Source organism: Spermophilus citellus, assembly GCF_964194105.1.
Source record: "Spermophilus citellus genome assembly, chromosome: 11".
NCBI classification, from domain to species: Eukaryota; Metazoa; Chordata; class Mammalia; order Rodentia; family Sciuridae; genus Spermophilus; species Spermophilus citellus.
Genome location: NC_138192.1, coordinates 135,612,128 through 135,627,215, shown reverse-complemented (window position 1 = coordinate 135,627,215; position 15,088 = coordinate 135,612,128). Strand labels below are relative to the sequence as shown.

Below are 15,088 nucleotides of genomic sequence, written 5' to 3'. Positions count from 1 at the left end.
CCATTCAATCTATCCTTTTATATTCTGTTTTTCCTCTTTTTTTTTTTTTTTACAATTGTATTGATAAAAGATATTTTAAACCTTCTGTATTTTTCTTTGTGTTATTTGCAGTTGCAGAGTACTTTTCTGTTCTCTTAATGACTGCCCGTAATCACCACACGTTCCTGTCCATCTGGTCTAAATGGTCACTGACCGGTGCGTGGTAGTGGAGAGACTGCAGACTTGTCTTTTGACTCTCATTTCTGCTGAGAAGTCACTTGTCAATCTTACTTTTGGCCTTTAAAAGTGTCATGCTTTTTATCTCTGGCTGGAGTTAGATTTTCCTCTTTGTCTTCTGCCCTTACCACTGCCCCCATCCATGTAGCGTTTGTGTACTCTGCTTGGCGTTTGCAGATTTGAATTTACGGATTGACAAGCTTCAGTAGCTTTTCACAATTCATGATTATTCTCTTAAAATACCACTTTGCCATCTTAATCCATTCAGGCTGCTGCTAAAAACCAAAATGCCGTGGACTTGGAATTGCTTTCTCACGGTTCTAGAGGTGGGCAGTCCACTGTCAAGGCAGGCTCAGCCTCTGGCTCATAGATGGCGCCTTGCTGCTGTGTCTCCTTAGTGGAAGGGCAGGGGGTCCTTCTGGGACATCTTGCAAGGGTCCATTCATGAGCACCCTGACCTAATCACCTCCACCTTCCAGTTCTGTTAGAAATACCGGGGTGCCCCAGGGAATCAGACACATGCTCAGAAGCCCGCAGCAAGGCAAAGGTTTCCTCTGCAGAAGGGCGTGTGCCGTCCTGGCTGGCAGGCGCCCCGGGCAGGCTGCCCTCCGGCTTTGGCCCCTAGTGCAGCAGTGCCCTTGCTCTGATGGGAGGAGCGCGCGGTCACACTGTGCACAATGTGCTGGTTTTACAAAAGGAGCAGGGGAAGGGAAGGGCTATAGTTAAAACGGCTCCTGTTGGATCTTACATCCCGATTAAGGCGAAACACTACGTTCTGAGAATGGACTGTGGACTTTCCACTTCTCCCAGTACCACCACTTTGGAGGTTTGGATTCCAACGTATGAATCGGAGGGACACAAACACTCAGACTGGGCACCCCCATTCCACGGCTGTCTCTTGGGTTCTACTTACATGGTGTTAGGCCATGTCACTGGGACCTCACGTCTATATTTTCTATTGCCTGTCTTCCCATTTGTTAACACTGCCTTCAGTTGTATCTAATCTCTTGAGTTCTTAATTCCAGTTATCACATTTTTTAATTCTAAAACTTTCATTTGATTCTTCATAATTTCCATTCCTCTGGGAAAATTCTCCATTTTTCCACTTACTTCCTCTTTTTCTCTTACATGTTGAACATACTGATCATGATTATTTTTAAGACCTGTTTGATCACTCCCAGGTCTGAATCCTGCAGAGGTACATTTCTTTTGTTTGGTCTTTGTGTTTTTATTTTATTTTCCCTCTTTGTTTTTGATCATACGGTCCTGTCTCTTCATGCCTTTGTACTTTGATATGTATTACATCACCTGCTAAAACATGGCCCTCCCTGAGGCCTCAAAAATCAGGTCCCACTGTGACTTCTGGGGTTCTCCTCCTGGAGGACCTTGAACTCAAGTCTTTTTTCCCTAGCAGCACCTGGCCTTGAAGTTTTCTCTTGATTTTCAGAGATTTTCTGCTTAGACTTTTAAAATTCGATCCCACTTGCTGTGTTCAGTGGCACCAGCCTGTAATCCCAGCACTTTGGGAGGCTGAGACAGGAGGACTGCAAGTGGGAGGTCCACCTGAGTAACTTAGTGACCCTTAGCAACTTGGGGAGACCCTGTCTCAAAAATTTAAAGTACGGAGGATGTAGCTTAGTGGTAAAGCACCCTTGATTTCAATCTTCAGTATTAAAAAAAAAAATCCCACCCCTTATACCTCATTCAGAATTCGGCAACTGTCTTAAGGGAGGAACTCGCTGTTTTAGTCTCCGTCTCTTTCCCTGGGATCTTGGCCTCCGGAGCCTGTCTCTCTCACCATGAGCTCTGCAGGTTTCTCTGTCCCTGGGCAACCACTCTCTGCCTGGGAAGACTCCAGACGCCCAGCCTCGTGCTGTGCCCAGAATGCCAATGCGCTGGCATAGTGTGTGGGATGAGGCTGCTGTCCGGCAGCCCTGCTCTGGAATCTTGGCCTTCCGCCCCTCTGCTTCTGTGGCGCTTTGATTCCTCGGGCAGACTTTAACACTCACAGCTTCCCCAGTGCCGTGTGGGCAGCCTGGGGTGGCCACCTGCACTCTGCAGTCTTCCTGGTCATGCGGGTTTTCGCCCCGATGGGGGTCTGCAGCTCCTGAGTGTTCGTGTGGTGCTGCTGGAGAGGAAGTTCTACTTGCGTTGCTCAGTGTGGACAGCCAGTTGTGCCAAGGCTGATCTTACCCGGTGCCCTGGGAGGCAGCACTGGGGTGCTGGGTGGGGCTGACTCGGCTCCCCTGAGTTCCTGTGGCTGTCATTTCCAGGCTCTGGGAGTTACGGGGGCTTCATAGCCTCCAGGGTGGCTGGGAGGGATTTCTGCCTTTTTTGTTCTTATTTTCAAAGAATCTCTTCTCTTACCACATTTCATTGAACATCCTGCTGGGATATTCTGATTATGGGGATCCCACTGAGTGGTGTGATGGTGTGGAGGTGAGGTGTCCCCGAAGCTCACATGAGAGACAGTGCGAGACGGTCCAGAGGAGCTTGATTGGGTTGTGAGAGTCTTAACCCCATCTGTAGTCAGTCCCTGGTGGGATTAACTGCGTGGTGACTGAAGTGGCGTGGGTGTCGGTGCGGCTGGAGGAGGTGGGCATGGGGCGTGGCTGTGGGTATGTATCTGTACCTGGGGAGCGAGTCTCTGCTTCTTGGTCACCATGATGTGAGCTGCTTCCCTCTGCCACACTCCGCCATGATGTTCAGCCTCACCTCTAGCCCCAAGGAATGGACCGGCCTTCTAGGACTAAGATACTCTAAAACTGTGAGCCCTCCCATAAACCTTCTTCCCTGAAGTTGTTCTGACTAAAACAGTTGGTGTAGCTAAACTGGGAGGACTAAACACTTTGCAGTGTTGAATTGGACCCGGGCTCTCGATGCTTCTTCATTTCCAGTTGTCGCTCTCTCAGCCCTTGGGATTCCTGTCACGGGGGAGAGCCTTTTGAGGGACACAGGAGTGCTGCTACCTGCTGCTCAGAATCTCGCTCACAGCAGCCTCTCGCTCACAGTCTCTTGGCCTCACAGGCACAGGAACTTGCCAACATTATCAAACACAGGTCCTCAGAGAAGTGCACCCTTTTGTCCACTCCTGGGTGGTCACTTGGAGATTCAAGAGGACAAACAGTAAGGGACCCACCACAGAGTGCAGTCAGGCTGTGCCCTGTGGCTGCAGGACTGTGCGGGGGTAGTGGCTCAGGCTGGCCAGCGTGCACTGTTGGGCTGGCTGGGGAGGACCGCCTGCCTGTGGTCCGCCTGTGCCACTGAGCTGGTGTGGCCCCGGGCCACGCCTCTGCTCCCTTCTCTGTCTGCAGAGATGGTCCTCCTTCCTGATCCTGGGTCCCCAGAGGGCCGCTCAGAGGGACTGCCCTTAATCCAGATGAGAGTCTGCCACAGTCCAGGAAGGGCACCTGTGTGCCAGATTGTCCTGGGGTGAAAGGAGTGGGCAGGGGGACAAGACAGAAGATGGCCTTTTCAGAAGGGGGGCCTGGGGGACTCTCTGGGGGGATTTAAGGAGCCCACCCTTAGCCATCGCTCTAGGTGCCTCTGCTGTTGGGGGCTCCCTGTCAACAGACAGCCGAGCCGGTGTCCACGGCAGTGGTGAGCCCTCTTCCTGTCCTGCTGCAGGAACTCTGCTTCCTGGGGCTCTGGCCCCCAAGAGGGACCCCTTGCCCTTCCACAGGAGTTCAGTTGCTGTGACTGTCGCTCTGCCCGAACCCATCCCTCTCCCTGTCCCTGGGAGCGCCGTCCTGACGCAGACCCTGGGTGGGTCAGCCAAGGGCCTGCCCGCAGCCCTGGGGAGCGCTTTCCCACGGCTGTCCGCCCTGTTCCGCAGGACTTTCCAGTTCTGGGACCTGAGGGGCAGAGTTGCTTTGGGGCCGTGGACCTCCACCCTGTGGCCCAGGGGACTGTCACACAGCGGGGACCCGCAGGTTGCATGAACTGCCCGTGACTTGGGGGTTCCCAGTCTGCTGCCTGCTGTTCAGTGTGACTTGGGTGCAGCTTCGGGGTATCCTTCATTCTTCCCGAGAGGGTCTCAGGCAGCAGGAAATGGTGCTAAAGGGAGGCTTCCGTGCCTTGTTTAGGGCCCTGTGGTTCTTTTGAGTGCTGAGTTAAGTGCTTTAAGTGCTTGGTCCTGCTAATGCAGAGACCACACTGTGACTGGCTGTGGCTACCAACCCGGGCCCAGGGTGGAGGCTGCAGTCAGACACCCTTGACTTGGATCTTGGGCTTGTGCAGCCCCCACCTGGGGCTGCCTCCTTAGGGGACCCTTCCCCAGGATCCCCAGGACCCCGCCATGGCTTGAGGTCACCTTCATGCCAGGTGCTTCCTGCTTCTTGTCCTGGGATGGAGCTTCTCCAGGCGCCACACTCCCATGTCCCCGTGCTGTACCCTTTCTCCCTGTCGGCCGCTGCTGCAGGTCCTGCTGGGTTGGAAGGGAGTGGAGAGGTTCTGTGGGTTCCAGCAGCACCCTGATCTTGGGTCTTTGGGTATTGCTTCTAATGTGCATTTTCCTTTTCCCCAAGGTATCTCCTACCCTTGCTGGGGCTCCTGCCACCACTAGGAGTGACCGACAAAGGCCGCAGAGATGGCTGGGGCCTCGGTGAAGGTGGCGGTGCGTGTCCGCCCCTTCAATTCCCGAGAGATGAGCCGCGACTCCAAGTGCATCATCCAGATGTCAGGAAGCACCACCAGTGAGTACCGGGGATGTCACTGGTCCCCAGGCACCTTGTGTCTCTGGGTCAGGCCCCTCGGCCAGCCCGGCCCTCCTGGAGCCACAAGCTCCTGGTCACAGTGTCCTGCAGTTGCTGGGGCTGACCACACACCAAGGCCCACAGCAGCCGGCTGCCTCCCACAGCTCCCGAGTCTGAGCCAGATGTGGGCAGGCCGCGCTCCCTCTGGGTTGGCACCTGCCTCTTCCAGCCTCCGGCTCAGGTCCCATCTCTCCTCGTTGTCACCCGGCCTTCTCCCTGGCATGCCTGTGTTCCCATGTGACCTTTTATAAGGACACTAATCACAGGATTTAGGGCCACCTTAACCCAGGATGACCATGTTTTAGAAAATAGTTACCTCTCCTCCCAAGACCCTGTTTCCAGATAAGTTCACCCTCGAGGGTCCTGGGGGCACCATTTTGGGGGCACTCCTTCGCTCAGGACAGCCACCGCCCAGGTTTCCAGGCTCCCTGCTTCCTGCCTTTGGTTGTTTCTCCAGCCTCTCAGTCTCTGGCCAGTAGGAGGCCTGGCCTAGACACGGGGTTAGGAAACAGCAAGGTAGAGGAGGGAGGTTCCAGAAGGCCGGAGGCCAGGACTGCCTGGAGGTCCTGCGCAGGCCAGGCTGCTGGGGGCAGAAGCCAGCTGGCGGGAGCTGCTTTGTCTTTCACTAGAAGGCTGTTTAGTGAGGTGCAGTGGACACGGTGCAGTGGACACGGAGACGGCAGACCCAGTGTTCAGCTCACTCAGTTTGTATGACCGCAGCACAGGGGTGACCAGCTCTGGCCAGCACCAGCTGCCCTCCAGGCCTGGCCCCTCTGGCCTCCAGCCCTGGGCAGGCAGCCTCTCACACCATGGGCAGGGCTGGCCCTGGGCCCTCCACCCCTGGTCCTGTGTGAGCAGGTGTCACTTCAGTTCTGGGGCTGGCTGGGCTTGGCAGGTGGCTTGGGACTGATAGTGGGCCCCATGGTACCCAGCACTGGCTCCATACGACACCCCGTCACCCTCGAGGGGTAGCATGGCAGGGCCTTTCGCCCACAGGGGCCGCCCCAGGGAGGGGCTCTTCGACCTGGAGTGGCCACCTTGCTGGGGTGGTGGCCTCGGCCTCCAAGAGTGAGCATTTGGGCGTCATGGGGGAGGGGTGCTGGGACACTCGAGGTCCCGTTGTGTGCGGTCATCACTGAGGTAAATGATGCTCTTCCTGGAGTGTCCTGTGACCCAGCTTTGAGCCAGCAGGATCAGGGCAGCCTGCGCCTCCGTCCCTGGCTGCAGAGCTTGGCCCGGCCACGCGGAGCCGGGTTCCTCCTGTGGCCACGTCCTCGCTTTGCAAGAGGGCAGGCTTTGAAGCCCCAGAAAACTTCCATCTCTCTTTGGGTCAGAGCAGGAGAAGTGACCAGTGAGCCCCTTTGCAGGCCCTTGGCTGGCCTGTGATGGCCCCTCCGGCACCTCAGAGGCTCTGCCCATCCTGGGCTGAAGCTAATGCAGGTGGGCCCAGGAAGCAGGGCCCAGGAGTGACGTCCGGCTGTGCTCTCAGCCAGCTTGCTGGGACTTACCCGCGCCCCTTTGGGCCTCTGTGTCCCTGCCAGTGTAGATGGTGCTGCTGGATACCCCCACACCCCACTTCCGGGTCGTTTCTGAGTCCTTCAGTCGCTGAGGAAGCTCTAGGGCACGGCCCCGTGTCCTGTCTCGGCTGTGTCGACCGGGACCCTGGGCCCAGGGTGGGGGTGCTCTGGGCTGGGACGGGACTCTCCACCGCAGGTCACCCCGACTGGTGCTGGGGAAGGGGGTAGCACCTCCATGCCACGGGGAGGTGGTGCCCGTGTGTGTGGCCTGGGCCTCCATAGAGGGCCTCCAGCTGAGTGGCTCCAGATGCCCGGCCCGTGTCCTCCCAGTTCTGGAGACCAGGGTGGGACAGCGAGGTGCGTGGCTGCTGGGGCCCGACATGGCTCCACCCTCCTCACCTCTTCCCAACCTGCTCCCCTCCCAGGAGCGTCCACTGGGATGGGCCTCATGAGTGAACGGGGGACGCAGGCAGGTCCTGGCGGGCTCCGGTGAGAAGCCACTCAGTGCCCCCCCTTGCTGGCTGGCGTGCCTGGCAGCAAGGACATTCAGACTCCAGGAGTCGCTCCGTGAAGTCGCTACACCGTCTCTGTCCCCTCTGGTGGTCACCTTGTGTGGGCCTGGCCCTGAAGGCCCTCCGCCCTCTCCCTCCTGCTGCTGCTCCTGGAGGCAGCTGGACAGGGCCCCCACAGCCCCAAGGACAGGGCTGTCATGGTCTCACCCGGACCCTCCTGCTTGGGGCCTGAGGATGGGAGGGGGGTCTGCTGCAGACCCCTCCCAGCTCCTGGACAGCACCAGTGACTGGTGCTCCGTGGCCGTCCCTGACCATGGCCTTCATCTTTGTCCCCCTGCCTGCCACCTGTGTCTTCACAGGCACCCTCCTCGTGTGTGTCTGTCTCCAAATGTCCCCTCTCTAAGGTCACCAGTTCCATGGGATGGCCCCTGCCCCCGCCCAGTGACCTCATCTTGACCAATCACACCTGCACTGGCCCTGTCTCCAAATAAGGTCACATTGAGGGGCTGGGCACCAGGACGTGAAATCGTGGGCTTTGGGTGGACATGAACTGAGGAGGACACGGCTCCTTGCTCTTGGGGAGGGCTTTTGCTCTTGACCCTGTCACCCTGGGTTACGGCAGGTGTCCTGGAGGCCATGCGGTGCCCAGTCAGGCAAGGAAAACCAGTCCTGGGTGGACAAAGCTGGCCTTCATCTCAGGCCTTGGGGCAGAGTCAGGAGGGACTTCCCTCATCAGACTAGATGATGTGATGGCCATGGTCCCCCAGGGCCTGGGGTCTAGGCTCCTCATGGATATGAGAACCCAGGGTGCGGTCTGTCTCTGGCCTGGGGCTGCAACAGCTCTCTATCAACAAAGGTCTCTGGGTTCTGATGGACCAGAGCACAGTGGGTACAGTGGCCTGGGGGCTGGGGACCAAGTCCTCTCTGTCCTGGCTCAGGGGACACGGGCCTGTTGGCTGAGCCACCCCCTGGGTGGGAGTCAGAGGGAGGCGTGCTGGGCTCCAGGGGAGCTCCGGGACCCCTGTAGGCCTGGTGCGGGGCATCGAGGCCACCTTCTGGCCTGCCCCTGGTTTGAAGGAGCCCATTTGGAACGCAGCCGCAGGTGTCTGGAGCTGGGCTTGGAGCTCGTGGGGGGTGTGTGGATCGAGGCTTGGTGCCGGTGGTGGGTGGTGTGCAGAGGACTGACCGTGCTCTGGACCTACTGCCGGCCTAGAAAGGGAGGAGGACCCAGGTGCCCGCAGCAGGGTCCCTACTGCAGGGGCAGCAAGCATGCCGCGGCCAAAATGCCCAGTGAGCCACAGGGTGCCCAGGCTTCTGGGTGCTGCTAGGGCGCGGCTGCCAAGCAGGACATAGAGACCTGCGTGGGGTGGCAAGCAGGCCCCTGACCCCAGATGGGGTGGGCTGTGGCTTGTGGTGTCACCTGTCTGCTGGCAGGAGTGCTGTGGGCAACCTCTGGCTGGAGGTCCACAGGGGGCCCTGCGGGCATCTGCAGGAGGGTCCTGTGGGACCTTCAGGCATCTGTGGGAGGCAGGGTCCACCCTGGAGAGGGGCGGGGCGACTCGCTGCCTGGAAGGGGCCCTGTTCCCAGTTTGGGAGCCTAGCTTCCTTGGAAACTGCTCCCACCTCTGGGGCACAGAATTCCTGTCCGTGTCCCTCTCAGTGCATCCCTGACCACCTTCCCTGTGTCCCCTCTCTGCAGCCATCGTGAACCCCAAGCAGCCCAAGGAGACGCCCAAGAGCTTCAGTTTTGACTACTCCTACTGGTCCCACACCTCGGTGAGCCAGGGCTGGGGCAGTGTGTGGTGGTGTGGACACTGGCTCTGGCCAGCTTGCAGTGTGGCCCTCGGGAATCCCTCGACCTCTTGAAGTGGCATGCTCCCCTCTGAGTGGAGCGGGGACCCCACCTGCTCCCCCGGTGGGTGTCCCTGAGCTGGGCCTGTGCTGCCTCCCGCAAAGGCACCCCCACTGGCTCTCAGCCCTCACTGGGTGCAGAGGCCCCTCCCCAGGGCAGACGTCCCTCCTCCTGCACTGTCCCTGGACCCGGTGGCCATCCTCAGGAACTGCCCCTTCCTCCCCAGCCCGAGGACATCAACTACGCCTCGCAGAAGCAGGTGTACCGGGACATCGGCGAGGAGATGCTGCAGCACGCCTTTGAGGGCTACAACGTGTGCATCTTCGCCTATGGGCAGACAGGGGCGGGGAAGTCCTACACCATGATGGGCAAGCAGGAGAAGGACCAGCAGGGCATCATCCCACAGGCAGGTGGCCGCTGGCCAGGAGGAGGGAGCCGCTGGGAAGGCAGACTGGGAGGTGGGTGGGGCAGGGCAGGAGGCCGGCGGAGGGACCACCAGGAGGCACGCACCAGGTGGGGACGCACCAGGAGGGGACGGCTGAAGCTGCTGGCTGGGGTGGGCTGGGAACTGGCTGTGGACAGGAGTCCAGGGCAGGGGCAACCAGACGCAAGACACAGATGGCTCCTCAGATGCCACCAGAACTCTGGTCCCCCCCCCCCCCCCGTCCAGTGCCACGCCCCCAGCAGGATCTGAGCTGGTTCCCACTCGACCGTCGGGGAGAAAGACGGTGGGAACCCCCGTGGGTGGCAGCTCCCGCCTCGTGCCCACGGGGACGGGGTGACAAGCAGAAGTCCCTCTGAGAGGCTCAGGGACTCACCAGGGGACCTGGAACCAGAGGACACCAGCCCCTGGGCTGCAGGCTTTCTTGGTGCCTTCACGTTGGGATGTGCGTTGTGACAGGAGGGCCTGGCAGAGCAGTGTCCCCTTGGCCACGGGGGATGGGGTTCCGGGGGCCATCAGTCCTCCGAGCTGACTCTCCCTCTGTCCTTACAGCTCTGTGAAGACCTCTTCTCCCGAATCAACGACACAACTAATGACAACATGTCCTACTCCGTGGAGGTAGGGCTCCCTGCTGGACACCTGCAGGGGACAGTGGGGTCCCAGAAGCCACCCCTAAGGCAATGGGGTCCCAGGTCCTGTCCCTAAGGCAGTGGGGTCCCAGGTGCTGTTCCCAGGGCAGTGCTTTGCCACTGGTCTGTGCCCTCAGCTTGTCATTGCTTGTCCCCGGGGCCGTCCTGCCAGCTCCCCTGTGCGGTCTTGTCCCCCTTGTCCCCGGGGCACCCTGACAGCTCCCCTGTGCGGTCTTGTCCCCCTTGTCCCCGGGGCCGCCCTGCTGGCTCCCCTGTGCAGTCTTGTCCCCGGGCCATCCTGACAGCTCCCCTGTGTGGTCTTGTCCCCTGTGCGGTCTTGTCCCCCTTGTCCCCGGGGCCACCCTGCTAGCTCCCCTGTGCGGTCTTGTCCCCGGGCCACCCTGACAGCTCCCCTGTGCGGTCTTGTCCCCCTTGTTCCCGGGCCGCCCTGCCGGCTCCCCTGTGCGGTCTTGGAGACATGTGGAGCCCAGCTGTTGAGTGAGTCGCTACTCGGCCCCGTGCTGGGACGGGCGCCTGGGGGCTGCCTGGCCCTGGTGTGACCTGGGGTTGTGTGCTGTGGGGAGCTGGCCCCTGACGGTGTGGCTGTCTTGTAGGTCAGCTACATGGAGATTTACTGTGAGCGTGTCCGTGACCTCCTGAACCCCAAGAACAAGGGCAACCTGCGCGTGAGGGAGCATCCGCTGCTGGGGCCCTATGTGGAGGACCTCTCCAAGCTGGCTGTCACCTCCTACAATGACATCCAGGACCTCATGGACTCGGGGAACAAGGCCAGGTGGGGGATGCTCCTTGCCCCCCACCCTTGCCATGCCTGACACTGTTAGTCCCCGAGGAGGGCCACCTTCCCCTCTGCCCAGCTCTTGGGGCACCCGAGGGTCCCTGTTGGGGTCTGCCTGGTGGCCCTAATTTCCTCATGAGTCTGGGGCCATCAAGGGCATGTGCCAGCCTGGGAGAGACCCAGACCCCCTTGTTCAGGGGACACTGTCACCTACGTGAGGGTGGCTTCTCTCTCCTCCAGCTGAGGGCTTGTGTTCTCTGTGGGGTGCTGGCCCCTCCGGTAGGGCCAGTCTTGGTCCCTGAGGGCAGCGCTCTGATAGCCCAGGGGTTCTGAGACTGTGAGAGCTGCCCTGCCCTGGCTTCCTCCTGGACACTCTGGGTGATCTGTGACCGCTGTCCCTCTCTGCCACAGAGACTCCCCGCGAGGCCATTGCCTAGTCAGCCGGCTCCTGGGTGGGGCTAACCCACCCTGAGCCCTCCCTCCGCCATTCCCCAGGCAGCCTCTTGGCACCTGGTGACTGAGTCTGGGGACATTCTCTGAGGCCCCTGGCAGGTTGGGGCAGTATGGGAACCAAACCCCGCCCCTCTCTGGCAGGCTTGGGCTCTCTCCTCTGGAAGGTCGCACTGCTGGCCCCAGCATCTCCTGGGCATAGACAGGGTGGGCTACTGGGCTCTCTGGAGAGGATGGCGTGGGCAGGAGGGTGGGATGTGGTGGACATACTCTTTCTCTTCCCAGGGGCTTTCTCACACCAGGGCCCTCAAGGACCTCTGCCCTGCTGGGGTTCCTGAGCCCCTGGGAGCAGGGAGCACCCCTCGGTCATGGCATCCCTGAGGTGCCAGGCACCAATGAGGGACAAGGACCCCCTGGTGGGCAGTGGGAAGGCTGAGCAGGAGGCTGGCAGGAGGCACGGTCACCCCTGCCTGGCCCGAGCAGCCCTGGAGCCTGCTCCCATGGGGTGGCCTGACATGGGACAAGGGTGATCTTGTGTGGCTTCCTGCTCCCAGGACGGTGGCGGCCACCAACATGAACGAGACCAGCAGCCGCTCTCACGCCGTCTTCAACATCATCTTCACCCAGAAGCGCCATGACGCAGAGACCGACATAACCACTGAGAAGGCGAGTGGGGCCCAGGCAGGCGGCGCCACCGAGAGCAGTGGCCGTGGTCAGGCAGGGCAGCACAAGGACCCAAACCACACACTGGCCTGTGAGATGTGGGCACTGCCCTCTGCCAGGACCCTGGTGCTGCCCGTCTGCCACCTGGTGTTGGTCCCAGTGGGGTGCTGGTCAGTCCGGGAGGCCACCTCATCTCAGAATGTGGGGCGGCCTGGGTGTGGAGGGGATCGGGGTTCAGGGACCGGGTCCTCCTCCTTCCACCTCCTGCTGCTGGGCAGTTTTGGTGGGGACTGTGGGGATGTCCCAGGCAGCACCAAGGACAGAGGTGAGGCGGCATGCCTGGTACCCCCAGAAGTGGCAGCAGAGGTGGGGTGGCAGGGCCAGTTAGGAGTCAGACATGCCCGTGGGTTCTGGTGCAGACGGGCAGGCTGCGTCCTCTGCCTTCACTGGGAGCCGGGCCCTGACCAGGAGCAGGGCCTCCGGCGGGCACCAGCATCTTCAGCTAGGGACGCCCTGCCTGAGGGCACAGCCTCCCACTGCCCCTGTCCCATGTGCCCTTCCCACACACCTCAAGTCCTCGGTGGACCGGTGGGCACCCTCTCCTGGCCCTGTATCCCAGGGGCCCCTGGAAGGGGAGTGGGCAGGCCTGGGCCTCTCCCTGCCTGCCTCTGACTGTGCCCCACCCCTGAGCCCCGCCCAGGCCTCCTCCAGTCTCCTCAGAGGGGTTTCCCCGGCGGCTCGGGGTCTGCTGAGGGCCTGTATGAAGTGTGTCTCAGTCCCTGGAGGTGCTGGGGGGTCACCTCAGGGCCACCTCCAATTGACCCCTTGAGGTAGTAAGAGGAAGCTCAGGGAGGCCGAGGGGGGCTGGGACCAGAAGGAGGGCATGGTCAGAGCCCAGGCAGACGGCCGCTGGCTCCTCCTCCACTGGTCAGGGCCCTGAGGGTCCCTCTGTGTCCAGGCCTGTTAGACAGCAGTGGGCCTGCCTTTGGTGTGGTTAAGAGCAGCTGGGCCTCCCTGGGGTGGGCTGGCCACCACTATGGATGCTCTGTGGGAGAAGCTGACGCATCTGCCATTGCAGGTCAGCAAAATCAGCCTGGTGGACCTGGCCGGCAGTGAGCGGGCAGACTCCACAGGGGCCAAGGGCACGCGCCTCAAGGTAGGGCCAGGCTGCTGTGCCACGGGCTCAGCCAGTGGGGTCCAGTGTCCAGGGAGAGCTGGGCAGGAGGGTCTGGCTGGGCTGGAGGCGCAGGGCCACAGCCTGGGCAGGGAGTGGGGGGCCCAGCCAGAGCCTTTGCCTCCAGTGGCCAGAGGCCATTCCTGCTGCCCTGCTTGAATGAGTGAGGACAGAGGCTCCGGCTGGAAGCTGTACTTCTCCATGGTCCCCACTGTCCTCACACCGACCCTGAGGGGCACGGGCCATGCGCAGTTTCAGTGTCGAGAAGGAACGTTTGGGTTTCCAGAGGTCCCCTTTGGTCCCCGCCATGACTTGATAGTTGGGAACAGTCCTGGAAGTGGAACCTGGTGAGGACAGGGGCCCTGGTGCAGGGTGCTGTGGCACTGAGGAGAAAGGCTGGCCAAACCCTAGTGGCCCCTGGGGTCGGCAGGCAGAGCGGTGCCTCTGCCGCACCTTCCAGGCCAGGCCCTGGAGCCCACCCGGACCACCTTCCACCCACAGGAGGGAGCCAACATCAACAAGTCCCTGACCACCCTGGGGAAGGTCATCTCTGCCCTGGCTGAAATGGTGAGCTGGCCCCGGCTTCAGGGCTGGACTGGTGGGAGGCACTGTGGAGGCCCCTCCCTCTGATGCCGAGAGGACCTGGGCTGTTGCTCTCACTCCCACGTCTGGAGAGTGGCCCAAGGGACAGCCCAGAGACAGGCCAGGCTGGACTTGGAGTAGTGACCCTTGTTCCTCCCTGGGCCTGCAAGACGGGGATGTGCGGCTTTCCTCGTGGTCCTTCCGAGGGAAGTCCACCATGGCCGTGCTGAGCCTGTGGATGGCATGCTCGTGGGAGGGCAGGGGTCAGCTCCCACTGCTGTTGGCCCCGTCCAGGCCACCCTCCAAGGAGGAGCCACAGCCTGGGAGGCGAGGGGCCAGGCTCTATGGGCTCTGCAGAGCCAGCAGCACCCACCCTCACCAAGACACCCAGGCTGTGGACAGAGAAGGACCACTGTCTAGAGAACCTGGCCAACTGAAATGGCTGGGCGTGGGGAAGATCACCGGGTGACAGCTGCCTGGGTGACACCCGTAGTTTACCTGTTGTCACTCCAGCTCAGGGTGGCCAGTCTTGGTGGGGGGTGGGTGATGGCCACCGGGCATGTGCTCAGGCCTCTTGCTGCTCTCCTGCCCGCTGTGCCTACCAGTCCTCCCCTCTCCACTTACTCTGGGGCCGCAGCCTCAGCTCAGGTCCTCAGACTCTTTCTGTCCTCTCTCTTTTCAGGACTCTGGGCCCAACAAGGTAAGCGGCTTCCTTCAACCCCAAGGGCAGGAGGCTGGAGGCAGAGCATTGGCCCAGCCCCTGTGCACACCTCAGCCGGGCAGCCCACCCCCCACCTCTTCCCTCGGCGAGGAAACACACCAGCCCCTCTGAGCACAGAGGGGCGCAGCCTGCCTTCTGGCTCCACAGTGCAGTGGGGAGATCGGTGGTAAACAGCAGCGAACAAAGAAAAGGCAACTACCAACCAGGACGGATCCCTAGGGAGGAAGGGCCACGAGTGGCCGACAGGAGAGGCAGTCTTCAGTTGGCTTGGATAGGGAGGCTTCCTAGGGGAAGTGGCCTTGAACAGAGACCTGAGCCCTGGGAGGACCTGCCAGGCAGGTCGTAAGCACCTGTGCCCTGTAGTCGGAGGGGACAGAGTGAGATGCACAGGTGGGCAGAGGTTGCTGGTGGGAGGACACGGGAGAGGCACGTGTGGAAAGGTGAGAGGAATTAAGGAAGGAAGTCCACGAGGAACTCTGAAGGAAGTGCGCAAGGGTGTGTGTGCAATGGGGTGAGGCGTGTGAGCGCTGTGGGCAGCTGTGAAACTCTGCGTGATAGACCAAGGAACTGTGCAAAGAGTGGGTGAGGATCTGTGAGGAGCCATGAGGACCTGTGTGTGGAACTGTAAGAAACTCTGAGGATCTGGGTGAGGATCTGTGTGAGGATCTGTTTGAGGATCTGTGAGAGGATATGTTAGGACCTGAGAGGATCTGGGTGAGGATCTGGGTGAGGATCTGTGAGGACCTGTGAGGACCTGAGAGGATCTGTGTGAGGATCTGT

At 60.7% G+C, this 15,088-nt stretch overlaps 1 protein-coding gene across 28 annotated transcripts in view; it reads left to right on the top strand.

The window, feature by feature from the left end:
- The first annotated feature begins 2,827 nt into the window (after positions 1–2,827).
- Positions 2,828–15,088, top strand: part of KIF1A (kinesin family member 1A) — a 64,764-nt gene continuing 52,503 nt past the window's right edge. For 16 of the 28 annotated variants that reach the window (XR_014018025.1, XM_081261369.1, XM_081261388.1 and 13 more), the window contains exons 1-3: positions 12,853–12,987; positions 13,507–13,572; positions 14,270–14,287. Coding sequence is in view for 27 of the 28 variants with exons in the window: in XM_081261369.1 (XP_081117495.1) it covers positions 12,868–12,987; positions 13,507–13,572; positions 14,270–14,287 (204 nt within the window). In the remaining variant the exon portion in view is untranslated. Of the gene's footprint in view, positions 4,911–8,698; positions 8,776–9,077; positions 9,258–9,845; positions 9,912–10,536; positions 10,716–11,722; positions 11,835–12,852; positions 12,988–13,506; positions 13,573–14,269; positions 14,288–15,088 lie in introns of those variants that run through there. The other 12 variants (XM_081261381.1, XM_081261379.1, XM_081261373.1 and 9 more) reach the window with 1 other exon arrangement.